The sequence below is a fragment of the Bos indicus genome, chromosome 6 (genome assembly GCF_029378745.1).
Source record: "Bos indicus isolate NIAB-ARS_2022 breed Sahiwal x Tharparkar chromosome 6, NIAB-ARS_B.indTharparkar_mat_pri_1.0, whole genome shotgun sequence".
In the NCBI taxonomy this organism is placed as follows: domain Eukaryota; kingdom Metazoa; phylum Chordata; class Mammalia; order Artiodactyla; family Bovidae; genus Bos; species Bos indicus.
In genome coordinates this window covers 102,900,873-102,921,988 of record NC_091765.1, presented here as the reverse complement: position 1 = coordinate 102,921,988, position 21,116 = coordinate 102,900,873, and the positions used below count along the sequence as shown (strand labels likewise).

At 40.5% G+C, this 21,116-nt stretch overlaps 1 protein-coding gene across 2 annotated transcripts in view; it reads left to right on the top strand.

The window, feature by feature from the left end:
* The window catches only part of HSD17B11 (hydroxysteroid 17-beta dehydrogenase 11), a 48,976-nt gene extending 32,480 nt beyond the window's left edge, over nt 1-16,496 (top strand). Inside the window, exons 6-7 of one of the 2 annotated variants that reach the window (XM_019963071.2) lie at nt 10,105-10,221; nt 15,772-16,496. In XM_019963071.2, the coding sequence (XP_019818630.2) occupies nt 10,105-10,221; nt 15,772-15,862 (208 nt within the window). In that variant the 3' untranslated portion in view covers nt 15,863-16,496. The remainder of the gene's footprint in view (nt 1-10,104; nt 10,222-15,771) is intronic. The other variant, XM_019963072.2, reaches the window with a different exon arrangement.
* The last annotated feature ends 4,620 nt before the right edge of the window (nt 16,497-21,116 follow it).

The window sequence follows — 21,116 nt, the reverse complement described above, 5'->3', positions numbered from 1 at the left end:
TGGCAGAACTCTGCTAGCCTTTGCCCTACTTCATTCCGTATTCCAAGGCCAAATTTGCCTGTTACTCCAGATGTTTCTTGACTTCCTACTTTTGCATTCCAGTCCCCTATAATGAAAAGGACATCTTTTTTGGGTGTTAGTTCTAAAAGGTCTTGTAGGTCTTCATAGAATCGTTCAACTTCAGCTTCTTCTGCATCACTGGTCAGGGCATAGACTTGGATTACTGTGATATTGAATGCTTTGCCTTGGAAACAAACAGAGATCATTCTGTTGTTTTTGAGATTGCATCCAAGTACTGCATTTCAGAGTCTTTTGTTGACCATGATGGCTACTCCATTTCTTCCAAGGGACTCTTGCCCACAGTAGTAGATATAGTGGTCATCTGAGTTAAATTCACCCATTCCAGTCCATCTTAGTTCACTGATTCCTAACATGTTGATGTTCACTCTTGCCATCTCCTGTTGATTCATGGACCTAACATTCCAAGTTCCTATGCAATATTGCTCTTTACAGCATCGGACCTTGCTTCCATCACCAGTCACATCCACAACTGGGAGTTGTTTTTGCTCCGGCCCTGTCTCTTCATTCTTTCTGGAGTTATTTCTCCACTGATCTTCAGTGGCATATTGGGCACCTACTGACCTGGGGAGTTCCTCTTTCAGTATCCTATCATTTTACCTTTTCATACTGTTCATGGGGTTCTCAAGGCAAGAATCTGAAGTGGTTTGCCATTCCCTTCTCCAGTAGACCATATTTTGTCAGAACTCTCCACCATGACCCGTCTGTCTTGGGTGGCCCTACATGGCATGGCTCATAGTTTCATTGAGTTCGATAAGGCTGTCGTCCATGTGATCAGATTGGTTAGTTTTCTGTGATTGTGATTTTCAGTCTGTCTGCCCTCTGCTGGAGAAGGATAAGAGACTTATGGAAGATTCCTGATGAGAGGGATTGGCTGTGGGGAAAACTGTCTTACTCTTATGGGCCAGGCCATGCTCAGTAAATCTTTAATCCCATTTTCTGTTGATGGGTGGAGCTGTGTTCCTGCTATTTACCTTGGGCCAAACTATGCTGCCCAAACTCGCTCCAGCATCACACAACCGCTGCATGCTCCAGCAGAGCTCTAATTAGAGGACAGAAAAATTCTTACTTCAGTTTGTATTTTGAACACTAAATAAAATCTCTAGTTTTCTTAAACCTCATCAACAGTACTTTGCTTAGAGAGATCAAGTAACTTGACTGTAATTGGCAGAACTGAGTTTCAGATTGAAATTTCCTTTTTTTGCAGAGGGACAAGCCTTTGAGAAAAAAGGAAGCAATCCTCCTCTAAGGGACCAGTTCAGAATAATTTGTTTTATATTAATGTTGGAACTTAAATTCTCTTTTAAGGCACATCAAAGATGTAGCTTATTGGTTATTATATTTACATATCTAACACACTGCAAAGAAACTGTTTTACTGTGAGGGTTATAATGTAGCATAATCTGAGGTTTATTGGAATTAAGTGTAACCAGGTGCTCCAAGTAAGTGTTTTGACAGCTAACAGTTATTTTTGCTAAATAAACTTGGTTATTAGGCTTCCTCGGTGGCTCAGTGGTAAGGAATCCACCTGCCAATGTAGGAGACACAGGTTCCATTTCTGATCTGGGGAGACCCACATGCCTCAGAGAAGCTAAACCCATGCACCACAGCTGTTGAGCCTGTGCTCTAGAGCCCCAGAGCCACAACTACTGAGCCCACAAACCCCAGAGCCCGTGCTCCGCAACAAGAGAAGCCACTGCAATGAGAAGTCCGACCACCACAACTAGAGAGGAGTCCTTGCTCTCTGCAATTAGAGAAAAAAACCCTCGCAACAATGAAGACCCAGCACAGCCAAAAATAAATAAATCAGTTAATTAAAAAATAAATACACTTGGATATCAAGAAATCATCTTATTAAAAGCCTTTATTGAAAGCCTACTAAATACAAGGTACCCTGGTGGCTCAGACGGTAAAGAATCCACCTGCAGTGCGGGAGACCTGTGTCTGATCCCTGGGTTGGGAAGATCCCCTGGAGAAGGGAATGGCTACCCACTCCAGTATTCTTGCCTGGAGAATTCCATGGACAGAGGAGACTGGCGGGCTACAGTCCACAGGGTCACAAAGAGTCAGATACAACTGAGCAGCTTTCACTTTTCCACCTTTCATTGAAAGCCTACGAAATGCCAGGTACCCTACTAGGTCTACATACCTGACATAAATTACCTCTGATCTTTGAGACGGGAGAACTTGACTTGGATCCACACCATAGGTTTCCTCCCCCAGCTCTAATCCTTTTAACAATCTGCCCATGTTATGGACAAAGAAACTGAAACTCGGAGAAGTTAAGAGAATTCCCCAAGGTTCCGCAGTCCCAGAATGGCAGACTGGAATTCTTTCCGGGGTCCCTGACTCCAAATGCCACTCTATTCCTAGCTTTCTTTTTTCAACATAATTTTTCATTGAAGTTTTTCCCCAAGAATCATTATTTTTAAAATGTATATTGTTTCATTGGAAATAGCTTCATTGCTTTTAAAGCGTCTACACTTCCTAATTGATTTCCTTTTTCTGGTACATGGAAACATACATACTATTTATATAAGCTACCTTGCTGATAACAATATGCTGCTGTTAGCTTTCTGTGTTGATATATAAAGAGCTAACTTGTGTGCATGTGCTCAGTCATGTCCGACTCTTTGCAACCCCAAGATCTATAGCCCGCTGGACTCCTTTGTTCACCGGATTCTCTAGGCAAGAATATTAGAGTGGGTAGCCATGCCCTACTCCAGGGATCGAAGCCTGGTGTCCTGCATTGCAGGCAGAGTCTTTACCGTCTGAGCCACCAGGGAAGCCCAAAGAGCTACCTTTCTCTTCCTTTTTCTTACCTTACTGTTTCTTTATTTTTATTTTTGGCCACACTATGTGGCATGTGGGTTCTTTGTCCCCAGACCAGGAATCCTACCCATACCCCCTACAGTGGAAACTCAGAGTCTTAATGGCTGGCCTGCCAGGGAAGTCTCACATTATTCTTTTTAATGTTAGCCTAATGATCCTTGGATGCAATTTTCTCTGTTGAGGGACATTTAGATCTCAAATCTTTCGTTATTGCAATAAATGCATATTTTTGTGTGCATGTATACATATGCATATATACATTATGTGTTTATATATTCACATGTATATATGTAAGTGTGTGTGTATCTTTGCTTGCCTTTCCAACCATCTTATTTTTTTCTTTTCCCTTGTTTTTATTTGTTTCTTAATTTATTTTTAATTGAACGATAATTACAAATTTGTTGGTTTCTGCTGTACATCAACATGGATCAGCCATAGTATACATATGGCCGCTCCCTCTTGAGCCTGCCTCCCACCTCCCATCCCATCCCCCGACTCTAGGTTGTCACAGAGGCCTGGTTTGAGTTCCGTGAGTCACATAACAAATTCCTACTATCTGTCTTACATATGTTAGTGTATATGTTTTCATGCTACTTTCTCCATTCGTCACAGCGTCTCCTTCTTACCCCCTCCCCAGTGTCCATGTCTGTTCTCTATGTTTGCATCTCCGTTGCTGCCCTGCAAATAGGCTCATCAGTACCATCTTTCCAGATTCCATATGTATGTGTTAATATATGATATTTGTTCTTCTCTTTCTGACTTACTTCGTTCAGTATAATAGGCCCTAGGTTCATCCACCACGTTAGCACTCATTCAAATGCATTCCTTTTTATGGCTGAGTAATATTCCGTGTGCATAGGTACTACAGCTTCTTTATCCTTTCATCTACTGATGGACATCTAGGATGCCTCCCTGTCCTAGCTGTTGTAAATAATGCTGCAGTGAACATTCAACCATCTTATTATAATTATTTTTTTGAAACAAATTATTGGGTCAAAAAGTAGGGACTTACTTTTGATTGATATATTAGATTACCGTCCTGAAGGATTGTTTTAATTTATCCTCCCACTGGCAGGGTATAAAGTGTCCATTCCTCTCACCTTTGCCAACTTTGAATATTCAGTTCAGTTCAGTTCAGTCACTCAGTCGTGTCCGACTCTTTGCAACCCCACAAACCGCATCACGCCAGGCCTCCCTGTCCATCATCAACTCCCAGAGTTTACCCAAACTCATGTCCATTGCGTCGGTGATGCCATCCAACCACCTCATCCTCTGTCGTCCCCTTCTCCTCCCACCCTCAATCTTTCCCAGCATCAGGGTCTTTTCAAATGAGTCAGCTCTTTGCATCAGGTGGCCAAAGTATTGGAGTTTCAGCTTCAACATCCGTCCTTCCAATGAACACCCAGGACTGATCTCCTTTAGGATGGACTGGTTGGACCTCCTTGCAGTCCAAGGGACTCTCAAGAGTCTTCTCCAATACAACAGTTCAAAAGCATCAATTCTTCTGCGCTCAGCTTTCTTTATAGTCCAACTCTCACATCCATACATGACTACTGGAAAAACCATACCCCTGACTAGATGGACCTTTGCTGGCAGAGTAAAGTCTCTGATTTTTAATATGCTGTCTAGAAAAGACCCTGATGCTGGGAAAGATTGAGGGCAGGAGGAGAAGGGGACGACAGAAGATGAGATGGTTGGATGGCATCACCAACTCAATGGACATGGGTTTGGGTGGACTCCGGGGGTTGGTGATGGACAGAGAGGCCTGGCGTGCTGCAGTTCATAGGGTCGCAGAGTCAGACACGACTGAGTGACTAAACTGAACTGAACTAGGTTGGTCATAACTTTTCTCCCAAGGAGCAAGCGTCTTTTAATTTCATGGCTGCAGTCACCATCTGCAGTGACCATCTGCAGTGATTTTGGAGCCCCCCAAAATTAAGTCAGCCACTGTTTCCATTGTTTCCCCATCCATTTGCCATGAAGTAATGGGACCAGCTGCCATGATCTTAGTTTTCTGAATGTTGAGCTTTAAGCCAACTTTTTCACTCTCCTCTTTCACTTTCATCAAGAGGATCTTTAGTTCTTCTTCACTTTCTGCCATAAGGGTGGTGTCATCTGCATATCTGAGGTTATTGATATTTCTCCCAGCAATCTTGATTCCAGCTTGTGCTTCCTCCAACCCAGCATTTCTCATGATGTACTCTGCATAGAAGTTAAATAAGCAGGGTGACAATATACAGCCTTGACATACTCCTTTTCCTATTTGGAACCAGTCTGTTGTTCCATGTCCAGTTCTAATTGTTGCTTCCTGACCTTCATACAGGTTTCTCAAGAGGCAGGTCAGGTGGTCTGGTATTCCCATCTCTTTCAGAATTTTCCACAGTTTATTGTGATCCACACAGTCAAAGGCTTTGGCATAGTCAATAAAGCAGAAGTAGATGTTTTTCTGGAACCCTCTTGCTTTTTCAGTGATCCAGCGCTGTTAGTCTTGGCCACTATGATAGGAAAAGACAGCGCTTCTATGTGATTGTATATTTTTGATTATCAGAAAGGCTCACAGTCATCTTTTCATGTTTAATAACTCCTATTATCTTCTCTGTTTCACTCTGGTTATACAGATCAGACTGCCTTGTACAAATGCTTAGAAAAATAAGGTTAAGGAAGTTCCCTTAAGTTCCTGGGTTGGTGAGTGATTTTTTTTCATGAAAGACTGTTAGATTTTGTTAAATGCTTTTTCCATGCATATTGAGATGATCATGTGGGCTTATCCTTCATTCTATTAATATGGCATATTACATTAACTTATTGCTATATTTGATTTGATGGTATTTTGTTGAGTATATTTGCATCTGTATTCAGAAGAGATATTGGTAGTAGTTTTCTAGTGATATCCTTCTCTGGCTTTAGTAACAGGGTTATTCTGGCCTCATAGGATGAGTTGAGAAGAGTTCTCTCCTCTTGTCTTTGGAAAGACTTTGAGAAGGACTGGTGTTAATTCTTTAAACTCCAGTAGAGTTCATCATGAAGCCCTCTAGTGCTGGTCTTTGCTGGGAGTTTTTTGATTACTTTTGTTAAATCTTTTGTTAAAGATCTTTTCTTAACACGCTACTCATGTTTTCTGTTCCTTCTTGTGTTAGTTTTGGTGCTTTGTGTGTTCCTGGGAATTTGTACATTTAATCTAGCTTATCTAATCTTGACATATAGTTATTCATCATATTTTCATAGTCCCTTTTATTTCTGTAAGATTAGTAGTAGTGAACTCAGTAATGAACTCAGTTTTATTCTTGATTTCAATGGTTTCTCTTTCTCTTTTTTTCTTGGTTCGAAAAAGGTTTGTCAGTTTTGTTGATCTTTTCAAAGAGCCAGCTTTCGGTTTTATTGACTCTATTGTTATCTGTTCTCTCATTTATGTCCGCTTTAATCTTTATTATTTCCTTTATTTGTTTGCTTTAGAGTCAGTTCTTTTCTCTGGATTCTTCAGTTGGAAAGTTAGGTTATTGATTTGAGATTTTTGTTTTTAATTTTTGGCTGCACCTCATGGCTTGTGAGATAATAGTTCCTTGACCAGCGATAGAACCCAGGCCTCTGGCAGTAGTTATGCTGGTAACTTGAACCCAAGCCCTGGATCGCCAGGGAAGTCCTTTCTTGCTGATCGTCTGTGTATTTGTTCAATCCATTGTTGAAAGTAGGATTAATGTCTCCAGCTCTTATTTTCAAACTGTCCATATCTCTCTTCAATTATGTCACTTTTTGCTTCATATATTTGGGGGCATTATTATTAGGTATATGAATACTTTTAAATTAAATGCATTTGCCTTAAATACGTTTTTCTTTTCCATTAGTGATATAAACAATGCCACATAATCTGGATTTATTTGTCAAGAATAATTGGATGCTCTGATACATTGTTTTAAAATGTCTACTCTCCTATGTGTAATATACATAACAAAATTTATTTTCTCTAAAAATTTAGCTTTTGTGGGTTCCACAGAAAGATTGGGCTTCTCAGGTGGTACTAGTGGTAAAGAACCCGCCTGCCAATGCAGGAGATGTAAGAGATTCAGGTTCAATCCATGGGTTAGGAAGATCCCCTGGAGGAGGGAATGGCAACCCATTCCAGTATTCTTGCCCAGAGAATCCCATGGCCAGAGGAACCTGGCAGGCTACAGTCCATAGGGTTGGAAAGAATCAGACACGACTGAAGTGACTTAGCGCACGCAGAAAAATAATTAGTTTTTCATTGGCTAGTACCATAAAAAAGTTGTTATATAAGAAGGTGACAAGTAACATTTGTATAATACAACTCTATAAGTATTTATATGTACATTTTCCATTTAACCATCATATTATCTGTGGAGTGCAGAAGACAACTTATATTCCTTTGGTGACACCATGCTGGTAACTTGAAATTGACTATGTTGGGAGTATTCATATCATAGAATCTGAAAATGCTACAAAACTGATAACTCTGTCCCTTGGAGAGTCAGTTGGTACCACTGCATTATGTCCTTTTTTCCAATTAAGTACAAAACCAAACAATTTTGAAGAGTAGAGATGTCATCCCCCAAATTACTCAGCTACCTAAGTGGTGAAATTAGATAACCACTCAGGTAGTTCTTCTACCTGAAAATACTTTCTTCCTAAGTATTCTTAAGATCCCACATGCATTCGTCTTCTCCATCCCAACAGATAGGCCTGAAGTGTTTTTGAATAGTTTCAACAAAATCCATTATCTATATTTATTTAATAGGATTTGCAACTCTTGTTAACATTAGACTATTGAGGAAAAAGTATTTCCATATACTGACATTTTAATGATTTAGGTTTGATTTTGCCAAGAAACTGAATTTTTTCTGGAAGGCTTTTCTTACAGTCTTTTTAATATCATGCTATTAGACAATCTTTAAATTCAGTGAAAATTCTTCCGGCAGAGGCTAAGACCTTAGGTAAAGAGATCAAGTAACGAAGAGGTTCAGTCAGTCCAACATCACTGGATTGGTAGGTTAGCAAGGCCACAGTGTGAATGAATACGTGCAGTCCCGTTTGCACAGGTGTTTGTGGGATTTGATGGAGCTTGTGGATACGGAAGCCTGGTTGCAATATGCTTGGATTTCCCTCTCAACACTTTTCAAGGCATAAACATCCTTCAGTTTCTAGAATCCCCCTGCTTGGCACTGTTTACCTGCTAATCCCACAGGCTAAAGGACTGCTTAGTCTTCTTTAAGTTCTCATTGCTTTTCATTGGTGCCTCTATTGAGCCAAAATCCATCACTTTCATTATTACATTTCCTCTGCATTTCATATGTAATATTGTTGCACCAGGGTCCTGGGGTAAACCCAGGATTCTAATAAATGACCTATTCTGAGAATGAACTTCCTGGTGGCTCAGTGGTAAAGAATCCACCTGCCGGTGCAGGAGACGCGAGTTCCATTCCTGGGTTGAGAAGGTCCCCAGAGAAGGAAACGGCAGCCCACTCCAGTACTCTCGCCTGGGAAATCCCAGGGACAGAGGAGCCTGGCAGGCTACAGTCCATGGGGTCACAAGAGTCCGGACACGACTGAGCGACTAAACAACAACACAATGCTGAGAATGAGAGATTATATCACGTGTGATTTAAGTTCTGTTTTCCTTCATGTATCCAGTTATCATGCTCACTTTTTTTTTTTTTCTTTTTTGGCTGTGCTGGATCTTTGTCGCTGTGTGAGGGCTTCTCTTGTTGCAGAGCACTGGCCCTAGAGCTCGGCAGTCTGCTTGTGGTGTGCTGGCTGGGTTACTCAGAGGCATTTGAGATCTAAACTCCCCTACCAGGGATCGAACTCATGTCCCCTGCATTGGAAGGTGGATTCTTAACCACTGGACCGTCAGGGAAGTCCCCTCATGTTCACTTTTAAGTACATGCTACACTTTCCAGTTGTCCCAGTCTTACTTTGGTGCGTCTTCTTCTTTCTGAATGAGCTATTCTGTATTTGTTCCTAAAGAATCTCATTCAATTTGTTTAATTTTGTCCCACTTAACCAGTCACACACAGTTAAAATCTGCCCCCCAAAATGTTAGTCACCCAGTTTGATGACATTTGCCAATTTAGTGAGTAAATTTGATTATGCATCTTTTTGTTTCTAAGTCATTAATAAGATGTTAAAAGCTCAGGACCAACTCTGGTGCAACTCCAGCCTAAGGGCCCTTATTTCAACACCCAGATGACCAAGGTCACTTTCTAGGGACTGCATCTACTCAGCAGTACATATGCCAGGATGATTACACAGTAAAGATGTAACGTGAGCTAAGTAACAAAGCTGAAAATTAAAACAAGGCTTAATAAAGATTCCATATGGAGATCAAGGACTTAGAGCTGGGCGTAGTCCTATGTTTTAATTTTTCTGATTCTTCAGAAATGGTTCACTAAACTGTCTTAATAGAATAATACATATTATGGAATCTGACTTCTTTCCTAAGACTTCTAGAAATTTAAAAATGAAATTTATCAGTTCTAATCTAGTGAAATTAATTTGAGTCCTAGTTATTCCTATAGTTCTTATTTGCAAAATAAGGACTCTAGTATCTCCCCTTTGTAGAGTTGTTGGAAAACTTTAGTGAGATGATCTGGGTAGAATGTTTAACATAGTATGCAGTACATAATAAGCACTGTCTTGCTGTTTGCTGAACCCAGGGTAGGCAAGGTGTGAGCTAGGAAGCTGGAAGAAGATGCGAGGAGCCTTAGGAACTACAGACATGCTTTATTTGCTGATGGCTGATGCAGCCGCAAGGGCTGTTCAGGTGGTGCTTATATAGATATACAGAACAACGATGGCATGTGGCCAAGTGAGTACATCATGATGTGTGTGTGCAGTGCTATAAATAATCTCAGCTGTTCCATAGCCATGCAGAGTCATTGTTTACAGGATGTGGGGCGTGAGCAAGAGGATTGGGAGGGGCGGGGGGCGGGGGGCAAGAGAGACTGACCATTGCCATCTTGGCTAATTGCTATTCCCTTATAAGCGCTAAATAAGTGGCTTTATTTTGTTATTATTATTGCTAAAATAGATACCATTTTTGAGCACCTGTGTTGGGCTGGATGCTAACTATAAGTCAGTTATGTAATGGTTTGTATGGTAACTTAACATACTCGTTTAGCACCAAACCAAAGCTGAAGGCTCAGTGAAATGTTTTGGTTCTGAAGACTACTTCTGTTTCAGTTTGGGACCCACCCTGGAACCTGAGGAAGTGGTAAACAAGCTGATAGATGGGATCCTGACTGAACAGAAAATGATCTTTGTTCCATCTTCTCTCAACTTTTTGTCAATAATGGAAAAGTAAGTGACAGTGATGTTTGTCCCCATGATAAATTTTTCTATTACATGTTTTCACTTGGATTTAAAGCCAGGAATTTGATACAGTACGATTACATGGATTAAGTTAATAAAAACAATAGTTAAGCTTAAGGAAGCCATCCGTTTTTAAAACCACATTTGTTAATCATTCAAGCAAGATTGGAATGGGCTTCCCTAATAGCTCAGTTGGTAAAGAATCCACCTGCAATGCAGGAGACCCCAGTTCGATTCCTGGGTCAGGAAGATCCACTGAGAAGGGATAGGCTACCCACTCCCTTATTCTTAGGCTTCCCTTGTGGCTCAGCTGGTAAAGAATCCATTTGTAATGCAGGAAACCTGGGTTCGATCCCTGGGTTGGGAAGATCCCCTGGAATAGGGAAAGGCTACCCACTACAGTATTCTGGCCTGGAGAATTCCACGGACTGCATAGTCCATGGAGTCACAAAGAGTCGGATCCATGGAGTCACAAAGAGTCGGATCCATGGAGTCACAAAGAGTCAGACACAACTGAGCAACTTTGACTTTCAAGATTGGAATAGCAATTAGTTAATTGCAATAGCAATTAGGCAACTAATTTCTATAAGTTTTTAAAAAATATTTTTTTAAAGAAAGAAGTTTGTATATTTCTGGAAGTCCTATCATAAATGCATGCATATGAAGGAGGGTAATTTTTAAGCGTTATTATATAATGGAATTATGTGACATTGATATTCGAGGAGATCATAGTCAAGTTTTAGACATTCATTTTAAATATACAACAGATAATCACTAAGCTCTTACTTTGTGCAAAATTATACTGAAGCATGTTGCTAAGTAATCTTTTATACTGAAGGAATTGCTAAGTTATCTTTTATAATTTTAGAGACCCTTGAGACTTGCTACTTCAGATCTGGCCCATGGACCAGCAGCCTCAGCATCACCTGGGAGTTTGTTTGCAATACAGAATCTCCTGATTCCCCAAATCAGAATTTTCATTTTAGTAAGACCCATAGGTGATCTGTATGCATATTCAAATATGAGAAGCATTTCTTTGGAGCAGTAGCTTTCAACTTTGGTGCCATTAGAATTCACCTGAGACTTTTAAAAAAATGCCAACACCTGACACCTGCTCCCAAGATTCTGATCTAAATGGTCTGTAGTGTGGCCTGGTCTCTGAGAGATACAGCCTTCCAGCAATTCCAATGTACAGCCAAGATGCTGGTTTAAAGAATGTCTCATAACACATTACCCCGTTACTTTTCTGGAAGGCTATTTGCCAATGAGGCTGGTTAAGGGGAAACAGAAGAGATGGCTTAGGTCAGAGGGGGAAAAAAGCCTCTTGCCGCTTGTCCCTAGAGTCAGGCTTCCGTGACATAGATCACTTGGGAAGTCAGTTTAAAAAATAGATACCTGGATCTTACCTCTAGAGATTTTAATATAAGGTGTTTAAGTTGGGATCCAGACATCTCTTATTTCAACAGGCAGTTGTTGCAGGCATTTGATTCAAAGATCATACACTGAGAGTTACTGACAGAGAGTCAAAAAAAAAACCCAAGAGATGAAAAGCACAAGTGGCTTGTGTCAGGCTTTTAAAGCCCCTTCTGCTGGGAACTATGGTTGAAACTACCTTAAAGTTTAGGTAGTAAAGCTTCAGGGTCTTCTTGGTGAATAAATGACTTAAAACCTGTGAAGTGTTTCACATTACACTTGTATTATATAAGTGCTCAGTGATCAGTCCTTTAGAATATAACTCTGAGAGAAGGAATTTTGCCTGGTTTTCATCACTGTATCCTCACACTTTGAAGAGTTAATGGACACGTTTGTTGTTGTTGTTTAACCACTAAGTCATGTCTGACTCTTTTGAGACCCCATGGACTGTAGCCCTCCAGGCTCTTCTGTCCATGGAATTTCCCAGGCAAAAATACTGGAGTGGGTTGTCGTTTCCTACTCCAAGGATCTTCCCAACCCAGAGATCGATCTCGAGTCTCCTGTGTCTCTGCATTGGCAGACGGATCCTTGACCACTGAGCCACCAGAATTAGCTAGACAGGTTGTCACATAGGAGGCACCAAAATGTCTGTTTGTTGATTAAATAAAGATTACCTAGACCTTTAGCATAGAGATTCACAGTTTGTGTTCTAGAGTTAGATGAAGCTGTGTTTTTACAACTTGCTCGCTGCATGAACATAGATGAGTTATCTAACTTTTTTGAAGCTCAGTTTCTTCATCTGTCATATGGAAACAGCAAAACTTTGCAGGGCTGTGAGGAATAAACAGAATAATGCATTTAAAATATCTAGTATATGATAAAAATACATATTTATATATTGATGCTATTATCATTGTAATTATCACTACTATTAATATTACCCTGATTTTCCTCTGAAATGTGAATGTTTGGTGCTCAATTTTCAAACCTTATTTTAATTCCATCTAAGCAGATGTCTGTATATAGTTACACTGACTTACATACTCTGTTTAGTTTCTCTCAGGCTCATTGGAATGTGACAAGTTCCTCAGTATGGCTTAAGTGTAGGGTAGGGAGAAAAAAATTAAACCTACTATGTGTCCATCACTGTTTACAGCATTTTATATGTTTTGTAATTTATTCATTTTTAATTGGAGGATAATTGCTTGACAGTACTGTGTCGGTTTCTGCCCTACACCAACATGAGCCAGCGTTTTGTGTTAACACATCGATTCTTTACAAGAACACTGTGGCATAGGTGCCACTTCCTTCATTTACATGGAAGGAATTTAAGCTCTTCTGTTAAAGAACTTTTTCAATACTATGTTCAAAACCAAGTATATTGTCTGCATTTTCTTTTAGCAGTTCTGCTTCTTTGGTATCTTAGTGGAACATTTTAATAGTTTCTAAAAATTAGTTCCTATTCTTACTTCCTTTCCAGTGTCAGGTTTCTTTTTTTAAGAGCCTTTAGCATCTGAACTCTGCATATAAGTTAAATAAGCAGGGTGACAATAACAGCCTTGACGTACTCCTTTTCCTATTTGGAACCAGTCTGCCACAGTTTATTGTGATCCACATAGTCAAAGGCTTTGGCATAGTCAATAAAGCAGAAATAGATGTTTTTCTGGAAGTCTCTTGCTTTTTCCATGATCCAGCAGATGTTGGCAATTTGATCTCTGGTTCCTCTGCCTTTTCTAAAACCAGCTTGAACATCTGGAAGTTCACGGTTCACGTATTGCTGAAGCCTGGCTTGGAGAATTTTGAGCATTACTTTACTAGTGTGTGAGATGAGTGCAACTGTGCAGTAGTTTGAGCATTCTTTGGCATTGCCTTTCTTTGGGATTGGAATGAAAACTGACCTTTTCCAGTCCTGTGGCCACTGCTGAGTTTTCCAAATTTGCTGGCAAATTGAGTGCAGCACTTTCACAGCATCATCTTTCAGGATTTGACATAGCTCAACTGGAATTCCATCACCTCCACTAGCTTTGTTCATAGTGATGCTTTCTAAGGCCCACTTGACTTCACATTCCAGGATGTCTGGCTGTAGGTGAGTGATCACACCGTCGTGATTATCTGAGTCGTGAAGATCTTTTTTGTACAGTTCTTCTGTGTATTCTTGTCATCTCTTCTTAATATCTTCTGCTTCTGTTAGGTACATACCATTTCTGTCCTTTATTGAGCCCATCTTTGCATGAAATGTTCCCTTGGTATCTCTAAGTTTCTTGAAGAGATCTCTAGTCTTTCCCATTATGTTGTTTTCCTCTATTTCTTTGCATTGATCGCTGAGGAAGGCTTTCTTATCTCTCCTTGCTATTCTTTGGAACTCTGTATTCAGATGCTTATATCTTTCCTTTTCTCCTGTGGTTTTTGCTTCTCTTCTTTTCACAGCTATTTGTAAGGCCTCCCCAGACAGCCATTTTGCTTTTTTGCATTTCTTTTCCATGGGGATGGTCTTGATCCCTGTCTCCTGTACAATGTCACGAACCTCTGTCCATAGTTCATCAGACACTCTATCAGATCTAGTCCCTTAAATCTATTTCTCACTTCCACTGTATAATCATAAGGGATTTGATTTGGGTCATACCTGAATGGTCTAGTGGTTTTCCCTACTTTCTTCAATTTAAGTCTAAATTTGGCAATAAGGAGTTCATGATCTGAGCCACAGTCAGCCCCTGATCTTGTTTTTGCTGACTGTATAGAGCTTCTCTATCTTTGGCTGCAAAGAATATAATCAATCTGCTTTCGGTGTTGACCATCTGGTGATGTCCATGTATAGAGTCTTCTCTTGTGCTGTTGGAAGAGGATGTTTGCTATGACCAGTGGGTTCTCTTGGCAAAACTCTATTAGCCTTTGCCCTGCTTCATTCCGTATTCCAAGGCCAAATTTGCCTGTTACCCCAGGTGTTTCTTGACTTCCTACTTTTGCATTCTGACTCTCTGCGACCCCATGAACTGCAGCACACCAGGCCTCCCTGTCCATCACCAACTCCTGGAGTTCACTCAAACTCATGTCCATCGAGTCGGTGATGCCATCCAGCCATCTCATCCTCTGTCGTCCCCTTCTCCTCCTGACCTCAATCCCTCCCAGCATCAGGGTCTTTTCCAATGAGTCAACTCTTCACACGAGGTGGCCAAAGTACTGGAATTTCAGCTTTAGCATCAGTCCTTCCAAAAAACACCCAGGACTGATCTCCTTTAGAATGGACTGGTTGGATCTCCTTGCAGTCCAAGGGACTCTCAAGAATCTTCTCCAACACCACACTTCAAAAGCATCAATTCCTCGGCGCTCAGCTTTCTTCACAGTCCAACCCTCACATCCATACATGACTACTGGGAAAACCATAGCCTTCACTAGACGTACCTTTTTTGGCAAAGTAATGTCTCTGTTTTTGAATATGCTATTTAGATTGGTCATAACTTTCTTTCCAAGGAGTAAGCATCTTTTAATTTCATGGCTGCAGTCACCATCTGCAGTGATTTGGGTGCCCCAAAAAATAAAGTCTGACACTGTTTCCCCATCTATTTGCCATGAAGTGATGGGACCAGATGCCATGATCTTCGTTTTCTGAATGTTGAGCTTTAAGCCAACTTTGTCACTCTCCTCTTTCACTTTCATCAAGAGGCTTTTTACTTCCTCTTCACTTTCTGCCATAAGGGTGGTGTCATCTGTATATCTGAGGTTATTGATATTTCTCCCCGCAATCTTGATTCCAGCTTGTGCTTCTTCCAGACTGTGTGACTGAACTGAACTGAACTGAGCATCTGAACTATTCAGTTCTATACACCTTGTCTTTTAGGTATTTTAAAAAATATTCAAGTATATTTATTTTGAAGGCTAAATCTTTCAAGTCACTCTTACCGTAAAGAAGCGAAACCTCTTCTCTTTCCCTTTTCAAAAGGAATTGGATTTCTTTGGAAAGAACACATAAAAGTGACTCAGAGTTAATGTTCTTAATCTTACTTAACATGGGCATGATATATGATAAATATAAGTATTCTGTTTTTTTAAATATAAGTATTCTTAAAGATAATTTACAAATGCACTTAATATTAATTTCCTAATTATTTTTATGTATCTTTCTTTTAGGGTCCTTCCTGAGCGTTTCCAGGCAATTTTAAAACGAAAGATTGATATTAGGTTTGATGCAGTTATTGGATATAAAATGAAAGGAAAATAAGTGCTTAAGTTTCTTAAAAACTGATTTACCAGGTTTAGGTTGATTTCATCTAATATTAGTGAGAATTTTAATGTTTTTAAAAGTATCTGCTTTTCCTAATTAACTTTTTGTTCTTCAATATCATCTTTTGAGGTTCTGGCAGGTCCTAATTTCATATAATATACAGAAATATATTAGGAACTGATTTTCTGGGGAAATGGAGAAAAAGAGAAGCATTTTAATAATAATTTCTAAGATTTTGTGACTCATTGAAGGCTTTGCAAGGTATGTAATGTGAATATTTAAGATATATTTTTATTTTTAATTACATTCAACTTTTATATAATTCACATTCCCTTTTCTATTCTACATAAGAAACAGAAATTTCAAGCTTGCTAAATGTAATGAAAGACTGTATCTAGTGGCATTTCATAATGAATTTCATGTGATGTAAGAAATACTGCCCAAACATTTCATCCTACACCTTACTACTCTGTTTTCTGAGAAATACCTCATATTCCTATGTCAGACATTTCAGCACAGGGAAAATGGAGATGAATATGTGTTGCAAGTATAAAAGCATCATTGGGATTTGAGACAAAGAACTGGGAAAATGTACCCATAAGTGGCAGCAATAATAAATTAATTGAACTCAGCTTTTGGTGTTTCTGTCTGTTTATTTTGAGCAGAATACAGCTTAACCTTCAAATGAAAGGAAAATGGATTATGTAATCACAGAATTTTATTTTTTTCTCTTTTTAGTATCTGGAAATTTGTTTAAGGAAAATTGGAGTGGGTTGCCATTTCCTTCTCCACTAACACACACATACTATAGATTCTATTACATATAAAGAAATTTTAACTGAGGTATCATTTCTACAATAAATTTCTCCTTCTTTCTCATCAACTAACTTCTTCGAATACAGAGAATCAAAACACAATTACTGTTAAACTATATTCTGTGTTTAACTGATATAAATACATATCTGAATCAAAAATGCCTGCTTTCCAAAAATATCATTATATTTGAATATTGTAACTTAGGGTCCTCTCCATACTTCAACTATACTACAATATCTATCAGTCGGCAGAGTTTATATATTTAATGAGATCCTATCATGTTAACAGAGAAAGACACTAGAAGGTGGAGAGTCTTCTAACTCATTTTGAAATAGATTGTTTATTCTTTTGATTACTTGTTCCAGGTTGCCAAGCAGCAATTTTCAGCGGACTAGGAGAAAGCCTTTACTGAAGTTTCAGTAAAAGAACTGAGGCCCAAAATGTACTAAGTTTCCGCTTTCACAATAAACATGCTTTGGCTTTTAACACAATTGTCTGAAATTAACCGTTGGATGAATTTTGGCATTGACCATTGTCAGAAATAAGTACTACTTGTCTCGTTTGCGGGGTGCTTCTTGGATATTATGCTGACAGAATGGTAATCAGTCCCTTTTATTGAATGCTAGCTACATCCTAGGCACACCTTGCCATTTAATCCCCCAACAATCCTGCGTCATAGGCAGTAGTGAGGAGGTTCCCAGGAGAACCTCAGAGGCTGGAAGGTGAAGTAATGCGGCAGGGGTTCTGAATGTTGTTCCCTGCGTATTTTTATTTGAAAAGCTTACTTCGGTTCACCAACATCAGGCAATTACTGCTGTGACTCTAAGTCTGAAGACTTTTCTCTGTTATTTGAATGAGGTTAGTCCTAACTCTGATGGCCTCCCTGGTGGCTTAGTGGTAAAGAACCCACCTGCCAAGGCAGGAGATGTAAGAGATGCGGGTTCAGTCCCTGGGTCAGGAAGATTCCCTGGAGAAGGAAAGTTGGAGTGGGTTGCCATTTCCTTCTCCACTAATTAATAGTAACCCACTCCAGTATTCTTGTCTGAGAAATCCCACAGACAGAGGAGTCTGATGGGTGACAGTCCATGGAATTGCAGAGTTGGGTATGACTGAAGCTACTAAAAAGCAGCAGCCCTAACTCTGAACTTACTCCTCAACAGTTTAATGGGGAAATCCATTTCAGCCATCAACCAGGCTACTTGTAAGGGTCATGCCAAAATCCAAAAGGCTTACTTTGTCTTGAGATAAAAGGGGAAAGACTGCTAATTGTCACTGTCATGGTACCCTGCGGTTGTAACTAGGACCTTGATGACTGACAGCTCTCTCCTTTGCAGGGTGCAGAAATCCTGACTGTGCCATGGAACTCCCCTCCATGGACACCTTTCTCTGAGCTCTTGCTGTCATGCTGGACCCTGCCATGGGACAGCTGGGACTCACCAGCCTCTCTCCTACTCTCTTCAAGAATATTCCCGTGCTTACTTCATAAACACTCTTTTTTCACTTCCCCCAAAAGCCTTGCCCCCGCCCCATACTACCATTCTCCCTTGCCAGAAATCTACACTTCTTAATGAAAATGAGGATTAGAAATAGTAGGGAATCAGGCCAAAGAAAAGGGTTGAGATTGGCCCTCAGGACCTCCTCAACAACAATTTAGCTGATGAGTAAACAGCTAATAAATATCTTACTCAGGGAAAGGGAGCAATTAAGAGCTTCTTCTGCCAGACTGGGTGATAGATTTGCATGTGCATACATGCTGAGTCATGTCTGACATTGTGCAACCCCATGAACTGTAGCCTTTCAGGTTCCTCTGTCTGTGGAATTTTCTAGGCAAGAATACTGGAGTGGGTTGCCATGCCCTCCTCCAGGGGATCTTCCCAACCCAGGGATCAAATCCACGTCTCTTCTGTGTTCTGCATTGGCAGATTCTTTACCATTAGCGCTGCCTGGAAAGCCCAGTCTTAATCTACATTGGAATCAAATCCTTCTCCCAAATAGATAGGAATTTCTACATGATCTGAGAGCCAATCTAACCAATTTCTTTTTCTTTTTCTTTCTTTGTTTTTGTTTTTTTGTCTAGGGATGACTAGGTCAACTTCAGAATTGGAGAGATGTACCTTTTATAGGCATACCTGTAATTACAGGCACCCTAGTATTGCAAAAAGAGCACTTGGTCATTCTAATTCAATCTAGCTAATTCTGGAACCTTGGTTTCTTCATCTATAAGAGGATCAATTTAGATAACATAATTTCCTAGATTATCTCCAGTTCCAGTTAAACAGATCTTTAAAATTAAACATATGCAAAACCTAGCCTCCTCTTGACACTGTGTTCCCTAACAAAGAATGACACTTTTAACAAGTGTCCAAGCCCAAAACCTGGTGCTATATCTGCCTCCTTCCTTTCCCTCACCTTTATCTCTCTAAAATCCCCATCCCCAGCACTCACATTGAGTATCAATCACCATTCCCACATGTATATTTCCAGCCTGAATCTTCCCTCTGAACACCAAACAGACGTCCAAATACCTTCTTGATCTCTCTGCCTGTATGGCCAATAAGCATTTCAAGGTACATTACCGACAGTGAGCTTTTCACGTGATCCCAAACCTGCTCCAAACCCCATTACTCATTAGTCCAGTTACTGAGGCCAAAAAGATTTGCATCATCCTTGACATCCATTAAAAAAAGAACTATGATTTGCTCTACCTTGAAAACGCATCCAGAATTCTGTCCCCTCTGAGCATCCCCACTGCTAATTTGCATATGTGCTCAGTCATGTCTGACCCTGATATCTTATGGGATTTCCCAAGCAAGAATACTGACATGGGTTGCCATTTCCTCCTCCAGGAGACCTTCCTGACCCAGGGAATCATCGAACTCATGTCTCCTGCATTGCAGGCGGACTCTTTACCATTGAGTCACCGGGGAAGCACCACCCCCCGCCACTGCTATCCCCTAACCCAAGTCACTGTCACCTCTTGTTCCCCTTTCTGCTTGTCTCAACACAGCAGCCAGACTGATTCTTTAAAATATGAGCTCCTGTCATGCGTCAGCTGTAAGTCTTTCATTAGCTTCTCATCTGAAACGTAAAGCTAAAGCCCTTTCTATGACCAACAAGGCCATCTGTGGTCCAGTCTTCTTACCTGATTCATCAGGGTTCTCCAGAGAAGCATAACCAGTAGGAAGTTTTATATATATATATATATATATATATATATATATATATATATATATATATACATACACACACAAACTGGCAGAGAGGGTGGGAAGGGAGAGAATGGATTTCAAGGAATTGAGGAATCGGCTCACATGACTTCAGTAGCTATAAAATCTGAAATTTGTAGGGGAAGCTGGCAGGCTGGAAACTCTTGAGAAGTTTTTTGTTTTGTTTTTTATTTTTATTAATTTATTTTATTTTTGGCTGCACTAAGTCTTTGTTTCTACCCAAGGGCTTTCTTTCTCTAGTTGCGGCGAGAAGGGACTGCTCTCAAGTCGTGATGTTCAGGCTTCTGGTCACGGTGGCTGCTCTTGTCCTGGAGCACGGGCTTTAAAGGGCACGCAGGCTTTAGTAGTTGTGGTCCACAGGCTTAGTTGTTCTGAGTCATGTGGGATCCTCCCAGACCAGGGATCGAACCCATGGCATCTGCACTGGCAGGTGGATTCTTAACTGCTGGACCACCAGGGAAGTTCTCCTGGGCAGATGTTGATGTTGCAGTCTTGAGGCAGCATTTATTCTTACTCAGGAGGTGTTAGTTCAATCTGCTGTAACAGACTGCCATGAACTGAGAGTGAGTCGCTCAGTCATGTCCAACTCTTAGCGACCCCATGGACTATACAGTCCTTGGAATTCTCCAGGCCAGAAGACTGGAGTGGGTAGCCTTTCCCTTCTCCAGGGGATCTTCCCAATCCAGGGATTGAACCCAGGTCTCCCACATTGCAGACAGATTCTTTTTCAGCTGAGCCACCAGGAAAGCCCAGGAATACTGGAGTGGGTAGCCTATTTCTTCTCCAGAAGATCTTCCCAACCCAGGAGTCGAACTGGGGTCTCCTGAATTGCAGGCAGATTCTTCACCAGCTGAGCTATCAGGGAAGCCCACCACAGACTGGGTGGCTTATAAATAACAGGAAGTTATTGTCTTCCCAAGAGTAAAAAAAAAAAAATAATCCACCTGCTAGAGATGTGGGTTCAATCCCTGGGTCAGGAAGATTCCTTGGAGGAGGAAATAACAACCCACTCCAGTATTCTGGCCTGGAGAATCCCATGGACAGAGGAGCCTGGTGGGCTACAGTCTATGCGGTCTCAAAGAGTCAGACACAACTGAAGCAGCTAAGTATGCATGCACATTCTTCACAGTTCTGGAACCTGGAAGTCCAAGATCAAGACACCAGCAGATTAGGTGTCTGGTGAGAGCCTGCTTCCTGGTTCTCAGCCA